The sequence below is a fragment of the Xiphias gladius genome, chromosome 1, assembly GCF_016859285.1.
Source record: "Xiphias gladius isolate SHS-SW01 ecotype Sanya breed wild chromosome 1, ASM1685928v1, whole genome shotgun sequence".
NCBI lineage: Eukaryota > Metazoa > Chordata > Actinopteri > Istiophoriformes > Xiphiidae > Xiphias > Xiphias gladius.
The window spans coordinates 19,751,438-19,775,525 of NC_053400.1; the positions used below are offsets into that span (position 1 = coordinate 19,751,438).

General features: G+C 39.9%; 1 protein-coding gene across 1 annotated transcript; it reads left to right on the plus strand.

Annotated features, from left to right (window-relative positions):
* The first annotated feature begins 138 nt into the window (after nt 1–138).
* rassf10b (Ras association domain family member 10b) lies at nt 139–6,008 on the plus strand. Its single transcript, XM_040128667.1, has one exon. It carries the CDS (start codon nt 439–441, stop codon nt 1,768–1,770), a length of 1,332 nt encoding a protein of 443 aa, XP_039984601.1. The 5' UTR covers nt 139–438; the 3' UTR covers nt 1,771–6,008.
* The last annotated feature ends 18,080 nt before the right edge of the window (nt 6,009–24,088 follow it).

The following is a 24,088-nucleotide window of genomic DNA, read 5'->3' on the forward strand; positions in this document are numbered from 1 at the left end:
GCCGGTGTAACATAATAAATCTCCGCGATGTCTGAGAAAGCTGTTGGCGAACTGGTTTTCAACCCCTTTGCTTCTACAACTGATATTATAAAGGCCTCGGCCGGTGGCTCATCTCGACACCAAACCGCGAACCACAATATGAAGCGCTCTTCACTGACACTTGCTGGGGGCAGTCATGTGATCACAGCAGAGGCAGTTCTTGTGAGGGCGAAGTGTTTCCTTGACTTGGCCTCAGGGAAAGTGCACAAGGGGACACATGGAGCTCCAAACCCTCCAGCCCCGTCGGCAACTTCTCAGACGCGCCTGGGACGCAGCGCGCATGCACGCAGAGGGAATGAGTATGGCCACCGCTGCGCTTTTCTCCGGGCTCTCTCTAATATGACTTCTCCCCCCCCCCCGAATTTATTTAAAAGAAATACAGTTTAACACAAACCCACGATGGAGTCTGAGGAGAGCAAGATATCAGTGTGGGTCTGCCGAGAAGAAAAGCTCGTCCTCGGCTTGTCAAAGCGCACAACCTGCGCTGATGTTGTCAAAGTGCTTCTGGAGGACCAAAACTCCCAGCATGGCCTTTCCGCAGCACAGTCGTACTGCATCGTGGAGAAATGGAGAGGCTTCGAGAGGATCCTGCCGAACAAAACCAAGATTTTACGGCTCTGGGTCGCGTGGGCAGACGAGCAGAGGAACGTGAAGTTTGTGTTGGTGAAAAGCGAGGCGTCTCTGGCGAACCACGGAGCCCGCAGCGCGGAGGCGCGTGTGGTGCTGAGCAGACAGAGCCCCTGCGTTACAAAGGGCACCGCGCGGTCTCCCACGGGGAGCATCTCGCCCGAAAAGCAGCGCCGGATTGTCAGGAAAGCTTTCAGGAAGTTGGAGAAGATCAATAAGAAGAGGGCGCAGGCGGCGCACAGAGACGCGTCCTCTGCGGAGAAGATGGAAACTTTGGTGCATCTGGTGGTTTCTCAGGATCACACCATCCGCCAGCAGATTCAGAGGGTTGAAGAGCTGGACGCAGAGATCGAAAGGTGCGAGGCGAAGGTGCATTTTGACAGAATCCAAAGGCACGGGATCAATTACGTTCAGGACACGTATTTGGTGGAGGATGCTGCAGCTTCCAGCCGAGACGAAGACCGGCTGTGTTCAGCTGCGACTCTTGCCGAGTTTCAAGAGTACGCCCGGCAGTGCGAGGAGGTGGTCAGACTACAAGAGGAGCTGTGGGGGCAGGAAGCTCTTATAGACACCATCACTGTGCAGATCCAGGAGGAGCTGAACCACCGCTGGATGCAGCGGAGGAAAGAGGAGCTGCTGAGCAAAGGCACGGAACCCGGCGAGGGCGCACGGTGGGCCCCCAGCGCCCAGGCAGACGCAGCATCGGAGAGCGAGCTGCGTTTGGAAGAAGGCAGGATCAAAACGCAGCTAGATGTGAGTTTGTACATCGGCCTGCGCCTCAACGGGGATTTAGAAGCTATTAGGAGCGATTTGGAGCTGACCCAGGAGATTTGCGGGGCGAGGGAGAAGGAGATGAGGGATTTGCTGGAGAAAGTGAACACTTTGGACATAGAGCGAGGGACAGCCAGTGGGGAGAAATGTAGCCACGGGACAGATGATAAGACGGGCATGATGAGCACTTTGGAGAGGAAAAGCGAGTGGGTGGAGCAGGCGAGGGGTCTGTCAAAAGCTCGCAGCGGGAACGACGACGACTCAGACACTGGCTTAAGTTCTCTGCACAGCCAGGACTCAGACAGCCACCCGGTGTGGGAGTCACTGGTTTAGGATTTTGCCAGGGAGGTCTGTTTTATCTGTGACATTTTTTCACCAGAAAACAAGAAGAACTTCTGCAGACTCAGGGATCATATTTACTCTGAAATAAACGAAAATTCAGTATAACATTTCCCAATACATGGCAGTGGAATACTTCATGGTGTTTTTTTAATATTTGTATGGCATCATAATAATCCCCATATAACCCCTCATTTTTTATAACATCCTTCTTAAACCAGCTGAAGAACAAATAGTTGTTTTTTGTTGGGATAATAAGTGTTTCTCACCAAGAAAGATGTTGTTTTGACATAAATAAAAAAAAACACTGTTTTTGAAGCTTGAGTTCATGTGTTCCTCTATTCTCTTGTGAATGTCTGATTCAGGACGGCAGGCTGCCAGTTAAGAGATGAAATGTGATCAAACTATGAAATATGTCGAGTCCCTCGGTGGTCAAAAGCAGATCCTTTCCTCAACCTCACACCTCAGGGACAGCAGGGTTGACACGGCCAAAACACAAAGTCACATGTGGTTGGGATTATTCTGCGGCTCGTCAACATCTCAGTTCTCACTGTGACCCAGACACCAAGCGATAAAGGAGAGACCTCTTCGCTGCGAGTCGCAACGTCATAATAATATCTGAAGTCAAAACAGAGGCACACAGCTCATATAGGAGGTCTGCTCTACATCCTGGACGACTCACTAAGCAGAAATGACCTTTCTGTCACAGATGATAAGAAGTGACGTCTCGCACGCAGGCATGAGCAGCAGCTTTTGTCCCCCACTCGGTTAATGGGTCTTAATCCACAGCGGCTGCTTTTGAACAGCTGAACCTCTTCAAGGTTTTTTACATGAATCAAAGTATCAAAGTTTTGAGACAGCAGCACACAGCCTCCAAACGTTATTTGCCAGCCTTTCATTAAAAAAAAAAAAAAAAACAAGCCTCTCTGTATTTGCAGATAACTGAAAGCCCTTTTGAGGCTTCAGCATTCTTCAACAGTCACTATGGAAATGATACTGTGGTCCAGCGAATATGTCTGGCAGTGTTTCTTTTCATATTGTATGAAAATTTATTAGCCTACACATACTTCGGGCTCCAGTGTTACTGTGTACCAAACATTTGCTCCTAAGTTTTACAGAAACAAGTCTAAGTAACTATAAACTAGTCAGAAACCGACATCTTGTCAGAAAAAAAAGAAAAAAAAAGTTCAGTGTGATTTCAGCTTCGTAGCATGGAACGTGGTGGACTCACTTTTTCTTTTATAATGCTGCTAAACCTCACAGATAAACTTCTGAGTTTGATTTGTTGCCCTGAAACGTCGTCCAAGGCCTTGTAACATATACACTTGTGCTCCGTTTATATACAGTACGGGTGTAGATGACATCCCTGCTGTCCTCTGCAGCCACTGAACACCACCTACCACCTGAAGCTGAGTGAGAGAATCAATCCTGAATTTATTTACTGTTAGAAAAAGCGTCATAGATTGAAACAAAGTTGAAACCGTATTGAGTTTCCTCCCTTGATAAACCTGCCCAGGTGCAGCTATATAACTGAATACACAGTGACAAAAGTATACATTACTACCCGTCATCGGAGTTGTATACCTACTTAATAGGTGTATTGAATCATTCAAAACCACAGGAAGACAAAAGATGAACATAGTGGTTTATCAGCATATACAGTGACTGAGTGACATAGTGGCAAAGAAAATGAATATTGGAGGATCATTTGGTGTAAAGCCTGAGTTCCCAATGTACCGTGTTACAGAAGGAAATGTTTATTATCATAATGACGTTTTGCTCAGACTCTGAGTACTTTACTCTTTCAGTGATTTTCTGTCTATCACTTTTAATAGTTGTTAGAAAACTTCTAATAATCACTATGATTGTGCAGTATTTGACATGTGCCTTGAGTTCCCACATATGAGCTAGTGAAACAAAACTTTTTTTTTTGTTTTTTTATGTTTTAACGCTTAAAAAGGAAACAGATGCAGAAGCTGAGAACAAAATTTGAGCAAAAAAGCAAACAAACAAAAAAAAAAAAACAATAGTGGATTTTTGTGCTCTGTTAAGATGTTTTATACTTTAAAACTTTTTACAATTTTGTACATTTTAGAATGAAAATCAAAATATAAAGCAGAGTGCAGATTATGAGACTGACCACTCCTCAGGCATGGCAGTAAAATAAAATCCTGCTGAAAACGTTAAAATGTGAATGTTAGATATAATTCATAGTATAGGGCAAACTATGTCAAAACTAATTCTAATAACATTAATGTGCTTGCCTTTTCCTCCCTGCATGTTTTTTGCTTTCGAATCCTTTGTTATACTATGTTATATGCCCCAATTTGATGGCAAAATCATATGTATGAGAGTCTTAGATAAATCCCTGCCCTAACAGTTTGCATCCATCTTAATGGATACGGGTATTTAAGTCTTAAACTATGGGTGAAAGGACATATTGTGTCCTTTAGTGAGGGAAAGCTCTTTGTATGCTATTCAAACTAAAAGGTATTGAAATGCCATGACAACAGTCCAGACGGGTAACCTTTGGCAAGGAACTGGAGCCTTGCTAGGTTTTTTGTGATTAAGAGAAAAAAAAAAGAAAAAAAAAACGGAACAGCTTTAGTGTGCAGTGCAGCAGAGAACTGCTTCGAGAACATGCTCCGGGCTGCTCGTGTTAACTAATGTATCTACAGCTGCCGATTTTCAGAGGCTCTGTCTGCGTGCACTAAGTTGTTTCTGTCTTGCAGCTGAGGTCTTGGATATACCTTTTTTACAAAAAGGATACAAAAAAGATACAAAAAAGAAAAATGATCTGAGTGAAGACAAGATGTTTCTGATGAGGAAGAGGTTGAGGGATGTGAGTTTTGGACACATCAACACCTCACTACGATTCAGGAGCCTCCTAGTGGCTCAGAGGCCCTGAACACTTCAAGGGGCAGGTCTGCAACTACTGATTATTTTCATTCACTGTTAATCGTTTAATGCAGAAAATGTATCAGTAATGTGTCATGACAGTTATTTTCTGCTCATCGACTTATTTTTTCAACTCTACCATTGATCATAGAGATTTTCTAGGGCCACGGACATACATGTAGTCTATGTTCCTCTCAATGAAAAGAAGACGCATGTAACATTCAGCTTTATTCCGGACGGGGACGGTCAAATGTAATGCAAACTGTTGTTAAAGGTAACAGCTACAGTCATTAGGATTCACCACAGCAATAAGATTAATAACCATAAACCCTGATGATGGTCGAGAATAATTGCTGTCCAAGGACAATATACACATATGATCAGTTTACACGCAACAGTTTCTCCCTTCATATTGAAACTGTTTTTGTTCTCCAGTTTTTCTAGCTCTGAAATAGTAAGAAGGGTCCTCTGCAAGTACAAAGCTCACAAATTTCATGGACTAGACTTTCTTAATGCAAGTGTGGACATTTTCTCATGCATTGTTTATGGCAGGTGGACTCTGTAGAGTGCTCCGCAGCCTCCTCCTTCGACGTGTGTTCTTGTGTGTGTGTCGTTGTTCAAAAAAGGACACAGATACTGTACTCTCCCTCACTTGCAGACTCAACAACCTACTGTGTTATTCTACTGCCAGAGCAGCAGAAGTGACCCAGAGAAACTCCAAGGCTCCACACAGCAGGAAGTACAATACTGCCTCCAAGGCCAGGCACATCTCTCCATCCTGTCAGCAGTTTGTAACCACCTAATGTCAGGGTGAAGTTTTTTTTTTTTTTGCTGCACCCTGCTCCCGTTTTACTGTCCTATGGATGATGGTGTTACTGACCTCAGTCTGATCATAGAAGCCTCAACACAGGTTTTATGTGCATGAGGGAGCTCATATGATCTCCAACATGATTTGAGATACTAACAAACAAACACTAGCAAATGGTGCAGCACAGTTGTGCCAACTATCAAACAACCTTGTACTGATGTTGCAGATGAATGTGGTTTACTGAAGAGGAAGGCCCCATGAGAATCTGTAGACGAAAACGTTTACATTCCTTTTGTGTCCCACTGTTTTTGAAAAAAGGCACCAAGGGCTATGCTGTTTCTTTCCTGCATTTATATAAATTACATTAATCGAGAAAAAATAGCAAATTACGGTGAAAGTGGTTATTGTGCTTTGCATTATAATGATAATATACCTGCTACATTAAGATCTATAATGTAGTATTTGCATCTTTACTAGACATAGCTATGACCTTTACTATCTTATCTTTGATATTAAATATGGCATATTTTAGGAGTATATTAACTGTAAATAAAAATGTTAACAGAAAACAAAGTTGTAGTTTTGATTGAGTGTTTTTTTTCAGCCCTCCCTAGTGTCAGCAGGTATTCCTTTCAGGCTGCAGGCAGCATCACCAGACTTTACCAGTTATGTAATGGCGCATGTATCCCAACTGATTTGCAGAACTCAGGGCAAAATTGTATCCCACCACGGCCTGCACCAATGTACTGCTGCTCAGGCTTACTGCCATGAGAGCACTGTGATAACTGAAGGTACTCAGATCAACTCATCTCCTCACACATGTAGATTTGGCAGATGGGCAGAAAGAGAACAATGTTCAGAGAGACTGTGAAGCAATAAAAGTAAGGGGGAAAAAATGAGAAGAAATAATTTGATCTCTAAAAGAGGAGCATCACCTTCTAACATGTAGAAAAAAAAAACACTGTAATTTTTTAAAAAACACCATTCTTAACTAGCAATTTTACTACACTGAGACTGAAATTTCTTCATGCCGACTTAACAGAGGAAAAAAAGCCAAGGAGCATTTGAGAAAGCTGACAGACTGCGTTTTGATTATAATAATTGTGCTTTCACAACCAAAGTACAGAGTAGAAAAAATCATCCAGTCTGCTATGGGCTTACTTTACTATCAACACAAATATGTGAGGCTTCTTGCAGTAGCACCGCACAGCACTTCTATTCTTGTAGGGACCCTCATTGACATAACGCATTCCCGTAACTTTAACCTCATGTTAAACCAACGTAAGTTTACCTCAAACCCACTGTAAAAACAAGTCTTAACCCTCAAACAATCCTTTGAAGGCCTGAGGAGCATCGTCGCTGGCATATCAATGTCCTCACTCACAAGGCATAGCACTCAAATTGGTCCTCACAGCGATAGAAGTACGAGAACACTCACGCACATACAAGCCACTTTAAGTGTCTTTGTTGTCTGAATTTAGGGCAGCATCAGTGTCAAACAAGGGGAAGTACTGTATTACATGCTATGTGAATGGCAGCCTTCCTGCCTCCCCACACACACACACACACACACACACACACACAGCAGCACTCTCATCTGTGCTCAACACTCACATGTGGCTCTCTTTTCATTTGCCTACACCACATAAGTTAACTTGGCCTGATAGTACAAACCCTTTACCTCACATGTGACAAGCTATACTGTAATACTACATACAGTATCCTCGGGGCAAAACAGGAGCACATTCCTTGCCTTTTGTTTCAGGGGCGCAGTCTGTGCGCAGCGTTTCCCACATCGCTGAATGGGGTTGCACAAATGTCAAGTTTTGATTATGTGGACTGTCCCCAGAGCTCCGGAGCCACTTGAGGACTTTCAGGAATCTAAAGTGTCCTTCTCTTAAGCCTTTCACTGAGCTGGCTTGATTAAAGAGACAAAAGGTTTTTTCAGGAATGTCCGTAATAAGTTTGAAAATGTTTCTCTCTGGTATGCTGTCGGAGCTCCCTGCAGCCTGTCTGATAGCCTCTTTGTCTCTGTTATCACAAAAGTATATCCAAGATTCTTTACTTTATTAAAACTTCCTGGCACACAGAGAAACATGTACAAGTCACATCCCTATGCACGCTAACAAAAACATGTCAGGCCCTAATAAAGAAAATGTCGCAGTCTTTGTTCGGGGGTCATCAGAGGGTTCACAGGTCATATTATCAGAGGTTAAAGTTACTGAAGCATCGCTGCCATCTGACTCTTTCCGCTGGGGGGGGGGTCATGAAGGTGAACAGTGTGGAAGCAGGAGCCAAGAGAGGAAGTGCACTTTAAGCAGCAAGACTCCGACTCTGGCGCTTCATGGACAGACCAGAGGGTTTCCTGTGGTGGGACCAGAGGTCTCTGCACGGCCACTAAATCATTATGTCGCCGTAGTTAACTCCAGAAAGAGCTGACTCTTTGCATGCATCAACTCCGTCGAAAGGAAGAAATTACATCCTGAAGAATTTCCCCCTCAGAGGAGACTTTCACATGTCAGCAGGTGGTGGGATCACATAAATAATACTGATCAGGGTTTCTGCAGTGCTCACCAGGTTAAATTTAAGAAATTTTAAGACCGTTTAATGCCACATACACTGACATTTAATACCTGTTTCACAATCATGGTGGCCAATGTACGAGAACACGATGGAGCCCAGAAGGGATCATATGACCTGGAATATTATATTATTATTATTATTATTATTATTATACATTGTATCATGTACTTCTCAGCAGTATACGACAATGATTCAAAATTATATAATTAATTAAACTAATGCAACCTGGACTTAGAGAAGCGTCATATAATGGATAGATGGATTAACTGATGAAAAAGTATTAATTTATTTAAGTTCAAGGCAAAAGAAAATATTAAAGATTTTTGTGAATGAAATTTCAGACTTTTTAATAGCCTTTGAGGCCTCAATGATTTCTAATACTTTTCAAGACCTGCAGACACCCTGATAATACGATCACAGCCTCATTAAGGCAAAAGTCTGCTTATTGCAAACATCAAGTAATCATTTCAAGTTTTGCAGTAAACAGCAATCCTGTTACAGCCTAAGATTACAGCTAATGGTGGTAAATCATCTTACTACAAGCCTTGTAAACATGTAAATCAAACTATTACCTAATAGTGTTATTCATAGTTATCAGGTTATATTTAACATGCAAATGTGTTCACAGCAGATGGTCACGAAAAGTCTCAAGCGTATAACAATTTCTGACTTTGAGAATACACACACAGCGAGGTGCAGTGTGATGTTCAATGCAAGTCCATCACCCCAGAGCCCTGTGATGGGCGAAAATATGGTATCTTGCAAAGAGTACTTTGAAATGTTGGATGTAATCCTGGATGGTCATTCATATTTTACTGCTAAACCTTTTTATCCATTAAGTATAGTCTATTTATGTACCAAGTATTTATGGTGTCTCATAAGTCACAAGACACTGATGAGGGACAGGTGGCTAAAAATATGTGGTGAATGAGGTATGATATAGTGAAGCTGAACCCAGAGACTACTGCAAAAATGACTTAAATGATTAACTGATTCTCAAATTAGTTGCTGATTAACTTTACATGGACTTATTAATCGACTGATCACTTCAGCTCTAGCGTTGCAGGCATTTGGACTATGTGCCGTTTTTATGTGAACTTTCGACTAATAACTGTCCCAGTGTCTTAAGCACCAAAATGCCTCTGGAATGGTGAAATATGTCAGCACCACTTCGAACTACATCAAACTCTTAAGTGGAAGAAAAATTGGCTCGTCAAATTAATTACGCTGAAAAGTATTATTTTTCCTGCAAATTCCTTGCATTTCAAGAAAAAAAAAAAAATAGAACCTCTTTTAATGGCAAACCTGACAGAGCTCTCTAATCCCTGGAATGTGTCACTCTGCTCCTGGCAGCCTTTGTTCGGCTTCAGAGAGTGATCCGCCATGAAGTCACTAATGAAGGTATTGACTCGAGAGCCAGGACTTCAATACCAGCGCTGAGGTGTGAGCCACTCAGAAAGCACTTGGCCTGCTGCTAACAGACTGGGGCCGCCAGTGTGCGCTCATTAGACCTCATTGTGCTGGTGGCAGGTGTGTTAATCTTGTAAGGCTGGGTGCTGACCCCAGGACCTTGCCTGTGGGGTACTGTACAGCCTCTCTCTGAGCCACTCAGGGCCTGTCGCCTCCTGTAGGAGCAGATGTAGCCCAGATCTGTCACCAACAGGCTCATTACCCTCCAATAACCTTCTTCAGAGGGGCTATGGGCTGGTTTATGGTCTCTCAGAACTATTTCATAAGACGTGTTGTCTGACAATGTCGGAAATCAAATGTGTTTATGGTTGTTCCAAATGGCTACACTGCAAGGTGGAGTTTTAAGCCTGCTGTCACAGACAGGGGGGAAGACGGATATCATTTAAGAACAGGGATACGATACATATTTTCAGACCCTCTCTCCAGGAAGATATTCATAATGTTGCACTTGGTTATGCCCATGCAAAGTGCCACAAATAGTTAAGCAAGAAATAAAAAAAAAAACAGAGCTAGAGAGAGAAGTTCAATCCAGAAATGGTCTGACACAAGATGTGGGAAGGTGTGGGGGCAGGGTGCTCCCGAAGCTATCCAACAAGCAGTTAGGACGGAGTATAAATCCCACTTAAATTGCAACTTGTGGAGAGACAGAGAGTGTAAGACAGTCTCATGCAGCTCTTTGTTTACCAAACCACATCATAACTGGTGTCATAGATTCCCAACAGTCATCTGACTAAGCCACAAAAAGTCATTTGCAAAGAATCTGTTTTTGACAGGCTATAATTCACCTTTTTGAACATCACTCGACTTAGATAAATCAATAAGTCATGGCACACAGACACTGTCTAATCTCTCCACAGCAGACAAAGACACTTTTAAACCTCTTCAAGCAAAGATTAATAATAATATAAATATTTTGCTTTGCCCCTGGATGAGAGGCCATGTTTCTCAGAGTGAGATAACAGAGGACAGACTTTTGGACACTGCCTTTTACTCTTGTGTGTTGTAATTCCTATGAGAACTTAATGTTTCACTGGTGACACTTTCTTTGGTCCTTTTTCCTGGCATGAGGCACAATGTAACAAATTTGCAACCCTGTCTCCTTGAAATTATATTTATACAGTTCTATAAAATGTTTTAGGTACTATAGATGTTGATATTCTAATCAATCATGCAGTACCATTAGGGTGACGTCTGATCTGTCCTAATTTAATTCTGCAGCATGACAATGACCTCACACATGCAGCCAGAGTCACAACGAATTATCTTCCGTCACAAGAAGAACAAGCAGTCCTGCAACAGATGGTCTGGCCCCCACCGGGTCCTGATCTGTGGCCCTGAACTGTGGCAAGTTCTCCATCAACCTACCTGCCGAGTACCTTAAAAAATTGCGTACAAGAGTAACAAGGAGAATTGGTGTTGTTTTGAAAGCAAAGGGTAGTCACACCAAATGTTGATTTGATTTAGGTGTTTTTCTGCTTACTGCACTTTGTATGAAGTTAACTAATAAATAAAAACTCTGCTGCACTGCGTCTCAAGCCACTTCAGATTTTCTCAGTATTAAACCAAACCATGATCTTTCCCTAATCCTAAATAAGTGTTGTGAGTTCCTAAAAATAACCATATAAAAAGTTTAATAAGTCTGTAGTCACTGCTGGTGGATATTGTACTGCAAGATTAGATATTTTGGCGGAAAATAAATCGGCTATGAACATTTTACTGATAAGCTCAGAATCAAAATTTTTTAAACTTGCCAAATACGTTAATTAGCAACATTTCCTCATCATGTTAATAGTATAACAATAATCCAAAATTTAAAAAAAAATATAAAGGTTTAAAAAAAGAAGTCAAATTAGAAGAAACAGACTAACTAGCTTAATCATTAGCTATCATTCTTTTTTAAGCTGCTATCATCATATAAATCTACCTTTAATTTCAAACACTTTTTTACGTAGGCTGTTGTACAGACTGTGGAAGTATCATGAATAGAGAAGATGCAAACACTGGAATGTACTCACTCTAGTAAACTTTGTATTTTGAGAAAAAAAAACAAAAAACTTAAATAGTCAAGTTAAATTTACCTTAAACTTATGAGTATTTTATGTGAACAAAAAATAGGGATCAGTGATTGGTCATTCAGGCACATTCAGAGCTCATTCACGCTTCTCTCCGGCTGCTGATTGATCGACTGAATTTGTTGCTGCCCTAACTCAGTGAACACGGTCAGTCCAGGGAGCACATTCACTGAGAAATATTAGTGACTCTCCTCAAAGGGAAAGGAGTTAAAATCTGCTCAAAAAGTCGCTCAGTATGTCACTAGTTGCTTTTTTGAAAAAAGTTGCTCGGAAGGTCTTAAAAGTCGCCAAACAATGTGTTCAGCATCACGGTTTAGTGTGTTAGCATGCTGACATTTGCTAATTCACATTAAATGCTAAGTATAGCTGAGGTTGATGGGAATGTTATGAGTACATTGGTATAATACATATTATATAATATATATTCGTATATTACATATATATATATATATATATTGTGACCTGATGGTGGTGCTAAATGAAAAGTCAGGGGATCAAACATAGTTATTAATTAATGGGAACAAATGTCGTGGCATCAAGTTGTTGCTGAGACATTTCACTCCGACTCTAAAATGCTGCACTGCTGGAGGCCCTAAAGAAAAAGGTCAACAAAGTCAAAGTCATCAAGAGTCTTCCTGTACGGACCATGAACGCCTGTACAAAAAATTCTTGGAAATCCAATAGCCGTCGAGGTATTTTAATCTGGACCTCAATGGTGGACCAACCCACCGACCGACCAATATTGCCATCACTAGAGCCATGCAGCTAGCATGGCTAACATAAAGCAGCTTTTACAAAGAGAACCTAAAAAGGCAGAGAAGTCTGACTGGTGGGTGCAGCAGCTCTCGTTACACTCCCCACTGGTCAAACTGTTCTCAGTTGGCTTCCCATTGCTCTTTACCTGGCTTCACTTGGTGGCCACTTGGGGGCACTATGTTCAGTTTTAATTTAAGTGGTTCTGGGTTTAGTGGAATGAAACACCACATTACATCTCACAAGGTGGTCTGTGGCAAATGGTGCCACACCCATACAGGAAGAAAGGATAGCTATAAGTATTTTGCAGCTTAGGCATGTTGGCTCAGTTAACACCAACAACACAGAGACATTCTCTTATCGTGCATTACAGAGGGTTACATGGGTGTGCTTGGTGTATCAGTTACAGAAAAGTCATGAAGATGTATGGGTGTTTCTGAAATTCACTGAATTATCTTCCTCTCCATAAAAGTGAATGGATTCTGCTCAAGGCAAACACAAGGTCTTTTCTCTAGAACAATTGTCGTTACCCCCCACGCCCCCATAACCTAAAGGGAATTTTTGGTTTCACATACAATGGGAATGGATTATGTTGCAGTACTTTTGTGGGTCACAGAATTTCTCCTTTCGAAAAACAAACACACACACAAACTGTGTACAGTTGAGGCTCGAATAGGATCAAAAAAGGATGGGGCAAGTTTCTAATACATTGTAGCTGGTAAATACAGTGAGTATTAAATATGACAGCAGCAGTTCTTTACAAATGTAAAATGTTCTTCAGATTACATATTAGCTTAAGTTATATGCATATTTATTCGCATTAGTATTCACATTGTTAAGACAAAGGCTTTCAAAGAAAGAGCTTAAAATCTAAAGCTTTACTCCAAGTCCCCCTATTTAGCAATTATAAGTATATAAACCTTTTATACATTTTTAAAAATGTATTATAATGTAGTTGAAAGCAGATATCACTGTTTCTGTTTACAACTACATTGTATTTATTTATTAACAACCGAATGACAATACAGTAAAAGTTGTAACGATATAAAATATGTCTCCAGTGGAGAATTTATTGTTGTATAGTTGTAAATACTGCATATCAATAAATAAATACATCTACTTCATAATGTGGCAAAAACCATTTATGAAATGTATACTGCTTATACATGCTAAATAGGGGGACATAGAGTAAGTGTTGAGTGAAATATCCTTGGGTAGGTTTTGACAAATTTGGAAGAAAAAACCATCTGCGACAATGTAGATGAAAAGGCTTGAAGATTGATATTACTATTTTGTCTTGACTGCTCACCAACAGTTTCTGAAACATTACATACAGTCCCAAATCTGCTAAAAATATCCCATGCAAAAAAACCCAATAAAAACCAAAAGGCAACGTCTGCAATATACATTGTTCAGAGCAGACATTTTTGACAAATCATAGCAGGAAAAGCATAGATGTAGTTAATAACATTAATAATGGTTGTAATGCACTTTGGTGTCCTGGTACTGTGCATGCTGGCTCACTGTTTGGCAAGCCATGCCAGTGAGACAGCATAATCGATGCCAGCGTCCTGAAACTGAAGCAGCTATAAATGGAAATCAGCCATCATTACAGACATGCTACTTTTTCATTGGTTGTTGTAGAAACTACAACAATCAAGTTTGTGTTAGACATCTCTCCAACAGTTTTTATTCCATAGCTATCACAATGAATTACTACGTGTTATAATCTCAGATATTCAAGTTTTGGGCTGGGCAGCAACAGCAGGGCCAGCCATATAAATGCGAATGTCCGTGACTGACTGAATGAACAAGTGATAAACTTGATCCACTGGTCGCGGTTTCTATTACATCATCAGGGAGGTTTAGATTTACCGACTTTTCAGACCCCTTTAGCGACTTTCTTAACATAAGCACCTAGCAACAAATCTAGCGAATTTCTGGACAAACCTTAGCTACTTTTCGTAGAAGAGAGTTGCCAATATTGTCGCGCAAGTGCGATGTCGGGCATTCCCTCCGCAGACACACCTCTTTACATGTCTCATTCACTTGACCGCACGGCAGCTGACACAGACGTGAATGAGCCTCTAACGTTCTCTCTGAGTGATCATTTCACAAGTAAATATAGCAAATAAAAACAGTTGAAATCACATCACAGCTGTTGTCTTTAACTTATGTATATTGTGATTTCATCGGACGATTTTACGGTTATAAAATCAGGATTTTAGCAGTGCAGAGCAGCATCTTCAAAATGGCTTGGAAGTGACTGCTGGTTAGCATTCGGTCTTGATGGGCTGCTTTTAAGTCGCTATTTCATACCTGTTCCATTGTCTGACAAAAGAAACAGAAAAACATGTAAATAAGAACAGTTTTTTGGGAATTTGGCTGTATTAAAATACTGCATATGTGAGCACAGAGAGTGGGAGAGAAGCAAACAGATAAAGGGCAGCTCAGCCGTACACTAGGTTTTGACCTAGTCTTGTTTATCATAATATTCATTCATTATGTATCTGCTCATCCGCACCTTTGGCGTCACTCAGGGCAGAGCACAATATTCACCCATACACTATGGATAGTCAATTAACTTATATCTGGTAGTGAAGATAATGCCCATTGGTAGAGACACAGGGAATCCGTATATTTGGCCCAAATGCTCTTCTGACATTTATTTGCAAAATTACAAAGTCAGGCTTAAGTTAAAACATTACATTAAATATCATAGTGATAATATATTAACTAGAACTGAAAAACAACTGTGTCTACATGTGACTATAAAGCATTTGAGCACTGCTGAGAGGTGGATGGTCAAAGAATAGTTCTTCCACTGACTTTGATGGTTGTGAAGTGAAACTTTTTTCCTTGAATTTATTTTGTGCGCGTGCTCTCTGACTCAGCGAAGTAGAAGAAGAAGGGACAATTATTATGCCGCGGTGTGAGGCGCTCCGCACATGGCGTGGTCCTGAATAACAGGCTCACCGATTAGCATTTCGAAACAATTGACAGCAGCCCACAGCAGAGTTCAGTCATACAGAAAAACTCTCTGTCTTTGGAGAGGAGGCCTGAAAGCTGTGTTGTCACGTCTAAAATGCATATTGCAGGTCTGGGAGGCTCGAGGCCTCTTGTCATTTATTAAATCCACTATTAAATTAATTTGTTACCTCGATGACAGAAAATGTGAAAATGTCTGGATTATTTATGTGGATCAATTCAATTTTTACTGCTCATTGTAATTGTTGACGGGATGCAAACCCATCTTCAATGTCAACATCAGACACTTTATGGCAAAAGATAGACGTAGGTTGTTTCAGGCATTTGAATCAATGGACCAATGTTTTTAGAGGAAGATATGGTGCTTGATGGTTTGGGCCGATTTTTACACCCTGTTAAATCTACTGAAGACTGAACTTAGATAGAAGAGGGTGTCAGGAGGGAGCATGCAGTAAGGTCTCAGCGCTTTGCCACACCAAGAGCAGCAATTAACATTCCCATTAACAGACCACATGCTAAAATAAACACCTTCTTGTACCAAGACCCTTGTGTAAAATTTCAGAAAAAAAGTCTAATTTTTGACTTTTTCCATTGAGATTCAATTAAGGCTGCGCTCACAGAGACAACGGCACTACATGAAAAAAATGCAGCCCCTCATTTATTTGATTGGACTGCAGCGGAGGTTCAGACTCAGAGGGTTCCAGCAAAAGAAAAAAGAAAAAAAAAAAAAAAATACAGGGTCATCCAGCAGCAAAAAAAGTTGAACCTGGCTCGACTTTTGCTGGAACACGATGCAACTTAATCCGTCGAGGCCAGTCAAATCCATGCCAGCACACATTCCTGGTAATAACTTCCCAGAGCTTTAAAATTCTGTCTTCTAGTATTATAAGCTGTTGTACAGAGTTTTCATGTCTGACAAGCATTCAAACTCATGATTCTGTTTCGGACTATTCTGAATCGTATTTAATCGTCCCACCAGTATTTCAAACAGTAGACTCCCACCAACACAGTCCCTTGTGTTGTTTCGACACAGGGCTGTTTTCGGTCTGAACTGTCGAACTGTCACTAACTTATGTTTGTACCTATAATATGCTTCTGAGTGAAATGCTTTTTAAGCCAACAACGTACTTTAATTAAAGAGCTAGAGCATAATGTCAATATTTCAGTCATTTTTGAAACCTTGTGTCAGTGGCCTCTATAGTACAGAAAAAGTCAAATACAGTGACTACATGTGGATGTGGGAGAGATAAATGGGGCCTTGCTGTGGATTAAACTTCAAAGTACAATTTTCTTCCAAAGCCCTCTCCTGCCTTACTCCAACCACGACCCTTTCCCAGGTTGAGTTTTATGCTGGACACTATTCCAAAGATAGAGAACCAAATCACACGCACACAAATGATTTTACTCAATCTTAGGAGCCACACCAGCTACAAAAATACACTGTTAGGTCACTCAGCAAGTAACTCCAGAGATGGTTCTGATCAAAGCCATATCATTAAAGATCACATATCCAGATTTTGACTCTAGGACTCTACTCTGGACTCTACTTTCGCTCTTCGGTGAATTCTCACTCCTAGGCCATATACAGGTGTGAATACAGAACAGCAGCCAATGTCTTACTTACTTATTCTCTGTTTGAATATGGAAAAAGGACAAAGATCCATGTCCTTGTAGGATCACTTTAACAAGCATAAATATAAAATCACAATAAAATTTGGTCTGAGATTGTCGTGCCAAGGACAAACGTTAAAGAAATGTTTGAAGGCTGCTCTACTCAGTGTGCAAATAAAGAAAAAGGAATTTCTGCCAGATCAATATGTGCAGGCAGGAGAGCACTCTTGACACTCAAGTGCAAACCTCCTTAATAGGATAAAAGGTGGGGCCTTTTCTTAGTGTTGTCGTGGAAACCAATCATCTGGACATCTGTGGGAACCCAAACATTATAACGGAAGCCAGACTCTAAAGGTGCTGAAAGAAGAAACTTAAATAAAGAGAAATATTTAATGAATTTGGGCCAGCTTTTACTTTATAGAGGGCTCAGTTGAATAAACTCTGAAACTAAGCGTTCATTTTAGCAGGTTCACAGTCAGTCATGTAAGGGAATAAGGTATAAAGTAGGACTATGTGTCATTTTGCAAACAAAGTTATGGTGGTAAATAACAAACCACATGATATTTAAATAGTAAACTTGATATTGTTGAATTCTCATTTACACAGCTGATTTAAGTTTGCATCAAAAATGAACAATGTTCCTATTACAGATACATGACTTACCCATGTTTCTTATGTATCCTCTTAAAGCATGCAAAACTATTTTCATCAGTGATTCACTTGCAGATTTTGTTTCTCAAGTAAATTGTTTTGTCGATAAAATGTAAGAAAATATAGGAAAATGCCCATGATAATTTCTTAGAGCCGATTTTGATTTTTTTTTTCTGACCAACAGTCTAAAACCCGAATGTATTAATATTGTATGACAAAGAATAGCAGCAAATCCTCACAACACCTGAGCAGCTGAAACCAGCAAATGTTTTGCATTTTTGCAGGAAAATGATGACTGAAAATAGCTCCGTATATAAATACATAAACTACTGCTTAGCTTTTATTCTACTAGAAAAGGTACAGATCAGATCCCTTCGACTGTGCCACTGTAGGCAGAACACAGCAGCTTCCGCTCCAACACAAACACGGTGCATTAGAGAGTATAACCTACATCACACCACCGAGAACAAAGCAAGGAGTGAGATACACACATCAAGCCACAGAGAGACAGCTCACCGTTATGAAAAACACCACTGCTGTCGCTAAGATGGTGATTTTCGTTGGTTGGCAGAACTCCTTACCTCTTCCCGCCACCTTTTTCCCCTAACCTTTCTTTAAGACCCGATGGACACGCCGTCATTAGCAGCACTGAAAAAAAAAAAAAAAAGCTAGCTTGTTTCATTTAAATTAGGGTGCTAACTCTATAAATTTGGTTTCTGAAGGGATCAGTTCACCTCACAGTATCATTTCCAGAGTCCTGTCCCTGTCTACAGCGACCACATCCAGCTGTTTGATAATTCCCACTCAGTTGGTTTCACCTGGCCTCACCTGGGTAGACTCCACGTGATTGGTTTTGTTTTGGGGTTTTGGTTTTTTTGCCTCACCAGTCTCTATTAGAAAACTCAAGCCACGCGTACAGAGGTGTGCAACAGCAGATGAAGTCCAGATCATATAAAACCAGTCAAATTACAATAAATAAAACAACAAAATAAAGTAGAGCCATGGGGTAGGCTACAGCTTACTAATAAAGGACACAATTAAATAGAAACACCAAAAAGACATAGCCTACATATACTAGCCTCTATTCACACTGTACGAAATAATAGAGACGCAGTTTTGTTTTTTGCTTTAGAAAAAAAAAAGTCATTAACCTAAGGGCTTGCTGTTATATTTACACACTTTCACATGGACGTAAAATTTGGCCATAAGTATGATAAGACTGATCAGGTAGAATTTGTCTCTATCTTGTCATGTTGTGGTCAAGTAAACTAAACAAGCCATTTTTTTCCATTCAAGAGAGAAAGCATGATAGATTCTGGAAATAACAAAAGCAGATAAACCATTAACAAAAACCATTAAAGAGTTGCAACTATTTTGATAATTGATTCATTAAGCTTTCTTTGTCATATATATATATGATAGTAAATTAAGTATCTCTGGGTTTTGAACTGTTGGTTGGACAAAACAAGCTATTTGAAGACGTCATTTTGGGCTCTTGGAAATCGTGATGGGCATTCTTAAAAATCATTTTATAAACAAAAAGATTACTAAATTAATCAAGAAAGTAATCATCAGATGAATGAATGAAAATAACGTTTAATGCAGCCATAGTCTGTTAAAATTACCAAAAACTTTAACTGAAATGACAGTAATAGCCTGGTTAACCAGTAAGAAAGCCCTGGCTTGCTTTGGTCACTGAGAGAAAACCCTGCTACATTTTAAGGGAGCCAAAAGGACACATTTTAACCTAGGAGCAGAAATTAAAAGGAGCTTGTGATTGTACCACAGCAGGTTAGGCTCTCTAATAATCATCCTGATGAATCACATTTATCGCATTAAATGAGCACACACAAATGATCACATTACAACAAGCAGAGTCAGATGATAAAAAAAGGAAACAGCGAGAAGACTACAAGCATGTGGAGAAGAACATTTAGTCATGAGATTTTGTTTTGGCTACTTTTTGATCAGATAAACCTTGTGATTCAGTCTCTATAATTCAACAGCCACAGAGTTTTCACAGCATGAACTTGGACAGACAATAACAGAGTTTAGTCATCATCTGATCAAAGTTGCCAGATAAAGTCCCTTTGAGCTAAGTTTCACCATGAAACCCAAATGTCACAAACCCAGCATGGCCCTGTATATGGCAAAAATTATCTTCTAAGTTTTTAGTTTTTTTTCCTCATGACTCACTCCTGACAGATGGGGCGGCTGCATTTGGGTTCAAGATAACAATCAGTCTTTTTCGTGCTGGATAGAGAATTTGCACCAAAGGAATAGTTGACCAGCTGTAAGCAGGTTTGGAAGTTTAAACCAGACATTACAATTCACCTTATATAAGTTAATGCAACAGCAAAAAGTACTGAAATCTATATATAGAACAACAGTATGCTGTATCTTAATTTTATGTACTGTAGCTCAGCCCTTAAGTGCTTGATGAATTTCCGCCCTTAGCTCTCCATCAAGAGTAGAAATTAATTTCTTAGAAATCTATCCAAGTGAGACTGAGGCAATAATTATCAGACATACTGATGCCATGCTGCTGAAATGCACATAATATTGTTTAAAACGTCAACAATATAATCACATTTACACAGTTATATTATACAGTATCAAGCCTTTAATTTGATGATTGTTATGCTATGGTACAGTCAACAGATATAAGCCTGCCCATTAGCACATTTAGTCTCAGATTACTTTTGTCTGACTTCGACACTTGACCTTTTGCTTTGTTGCCTCGTCTCTGGTTTCACATTGTGTTGCTATGTTTTTGTTTCCTTGTGTGTGTGTGTGTGTGTGTGTGTGTGTGTGTGTGTGTGTGTGTGTGTGTGTGTGTGTGTGTGTGTGTGTGTGTGTGTGTGTGTGTGTGTTTTATCAAGAATACAAATTGTTTCTTGCAGTGTTTTGGTTACAGTCAACTGACAGGAAAGCTGAATTAGATATATAAAGTTCTATAAAGCTGCTTACATAAGCTGCATCTCAGATGGATACGTCTCAGCCACTGAGGGGTCAAGTGTTTATGCAGAAGTGTCATTTAAATGTTATGAATTTTTCCTGAAACGCAACAGGCCATCAAACCAAGTGAACATTCAAGGCCGATCGGTTTTCTCATATCTAACTGTTCTGCTCTCATGTTATTTCCACTTATGTAGGTTTGATCTGCTGAACAAATCTCAACTGATGTAGCAGAAGCGTATTCTTCTTAATCGTGAAACACAAACTGTGGAATGAAAGAAAACAGCACTAGTACTCGTAATTTGTTGTAAGGTAACATTATAATAACATTATAAAGGAGGACCTGTCAGCATTCATTTGATTAATTACAGAAAAAAATGACTATTTTTAGGGTTATTTCAGGATTCAGAGAATCCTGCATTGTAACAGGCCACACATTTTTCATTTGATTTCACACATGGCAATATGTCGTGCACTGAAACTCCATCCTACAAAAAGAGCAGATGGTTGGATTCAGTCAAATAAGGTATAATGTTGCATGTTCACATCTCTCTGGCTGAATGATATTAAATTAGAAGACACCGGAGCCTGTCCTCACCCATCTGTTAAAAAATGGGGTGAAAACAGCCAGAAAGTTAAACAATTACTTTTACAACTCACTTCTGAATCTATTGCATATATTCAAGGCTATTTGAGGCTATTTAGAAAATCCAACTCTCTAAAGTTCTGAATGAACTAAATGAGAAAATAGTTTCTACACAGTTTGGCTTAAACATTATTACCACCCCAGATGTTATATTCCAACCTCAATACATAATGTCAGATAATCAGAACAGAAAATAAGAGAAAAAGCCAATTATAATTCCCTGAAGTCTAATGCAATGTTATCAGATGTCTTATTTTGTCTGTCCAGTGGTAAAAAACTTAAAGATATTCAGTTTATTATCACATAGACAAAGAAAAGCAGCAAGTCCTCTAAACTGAGAAGCTTGGTTTTTGTTTGAAATATGACTAAAACGATCCCAATCCAAATAGTTGCTCATGATTCATCTGTTGATCGACTAAATCATCAATGTTATGGCTTTTCCGTGGTTAATAAACTACACAGAGTCTCTCCAGAAGTGGAGGGGGGGGGGGGGGGTCTTTGCTTCTGGGGGTAACCAGCAATAAAATGTACTGGCCTGAACTCAGTGCTCTGTTTGTATGAACTGGAGTGACCCTGGACATTATTACATCCCTCTGATCCATGTGTCAGTTACATGGGGCCTGTCATCTTACTGCAGCACTTTGTTTCAAAGCAGGATTGTTAAGAGCTGTGCAGTCGATGAGGACGTTCTTACAGCTACAGCCACATCAAAGGTCTTCCTCACCAGATCCAGCCTTTTGCTTTGTTTCCAAAATTAGGTGACTCCCAATTGTTTGCTTCACCCATTTGAACACGTAACTAAATCTCCATTGCATTTTCTGAATTGTTGCAATGTGTATAAATCTCTGTGCACGACATGACAGAATTGTAGAAAGGGTTATATGCATCTTCAGCCGTGCCTGTGACATATGCTCAAGTCTGAGAGCAAACACACCAGATGTTGCTGGTGTAAATGAGAACAAAAGGCAGGGGTCTGTGGTGGGAGCGGACTGTACTTTTGACGAAAGTATGGAGGAGTATTAAAGATGTGTGTGTGTGTGTGTGTGTGTGTGTGTGTGTGTGTGTGTGTGTGTGTGTGTGTGTGTGTGTGTGTGTGTGTGTGTGTGTGCAGCAGCTAGCAATATAAGATATGTATTTGATAGTTCCATAATATTTTGCATGAGAATTTAGGATGAAAAACATCTGACTCTCAGCTGCAGACAGGCAAAGTAAAGGACAAACTTACAAACTCTGTCCACTTGAACTACCACCCTCAAATGTGAACTACTTACGGTCATCTTGTCAGCATTATTTCTGGCATCTTCTGTAGCACAACCCAGTTCGGATGAGGCCTAAATTTGCACCTTAAATATATTATACTACAGATGAATGAGTTTGGCAGGTTTCAGTTATTTATTCAAATTCTTTGACCGATGAGTTTAAAAAAAAGACAGACTTCTGATACATTTTGAACCTGTGGGATAAATTCAGTTTTCAGTATGTGAGTACCAATGTGGAGATTTTTCAGCTTATTGTTGCACTCTACTGCCGGTATGTGGTGAAAAGTGGTGATGACACAAAAGGAAGGCAAGACTTTGGATTTCTTGACTTTCTGTCTTATGTAAGGTTGACTATTAGCGCGCTAAATATTTGTTCTACCTCTTTTCTCCATTTTCCTTTCTCACAGTAAAAGAACTACAACAACAACACATCGAGTACTATGACTAGCAGACCTACGACTATTACCACTGCTGCTACAAAAAATAATAATGATTGGTTTCCAGTTAACTGGGGTCTAGCAGTATTAGCCACCCTCATTCTTATCAAAGAGAGACTGTTTTCTTCTTCTTCTTTTTTCTCAAAGGCCATTTATGAAACGATTTCCGAGAGTCAAATGGAAGTAGAGCAGGGTTAGTCATTATTCTGGGATATTTGTTTCTCACCAGTCAATACAATTTTAATAAACCATGCCTTGTGTCTCTTATCAATAGGCAGAGTAGAGGAGTCTTTTAACAGTGGGTGGACAAGGTACAGTGTATCAATCCCAGTAACCTCTTCAATTATAGCTAGCTGAGACTCCGTCAATCTTTAATGTCCTCTGGCTAATTCCGTTGTGTTGTAACAACTTGCAGCTTCTCTGTAGCTGCTTGTATTTTCTGTATTTGCACTGTTCTTCTTTATGCTGCGTGCGCCATCAATTACCTGAACGTGCTTTTCAATTTTCTGTGACATACGGTGCATTTATTTGTTGTCAAAGTGCTGAAGATGATTTCTTCATTTACTCGTGTTGTGTCTGTTTACTTGTGTTTTCTTTAGCTCACGAGCCCTCTAGTAAAATGGTTGATTGAAGGAATTTTTAAGTGATTAGTGTCAAATTCAGCTCTGATGCAATACCATAAAATCTAATCATACTAATAAAATTAAGAATATCTTATAGAAATTGTTTAAGCTCAGTTTGATCTGATGAAACCAGAGATGCTGTTATCTAATAATCAAAGTCGAAACACAGACTAATTAAAGTGCTGTAGTGGCACTAAAAAAGACAGGGATTATTATGTTTAGTAATATGAGGATGTTACATTGGAAACAATTATGCTTTAATCCCGGGAGCCAACAAAAAGCTCACATTACTGACTTTGATAATGTGAAAACAGGTGTATGATTACTCTTACCATCTGTTCATTCTGTTCAGCTTTTTTTTTTAAGGCTGACTTTGTTCATTCTCTCTGTTCTCTGATTCCTTTATGATAAATCTGAAAATGCATTTTTAAAAACAATATTTAACAAGTTTTGAGATTAATTTCCTTGCAACCGCTTGCAGAGTTGAAACTTGGGGAACTTGTTACCTGAGCCACCAAACAGCAGCTGACGAGGACCCTGTTGCATCAGATCCAG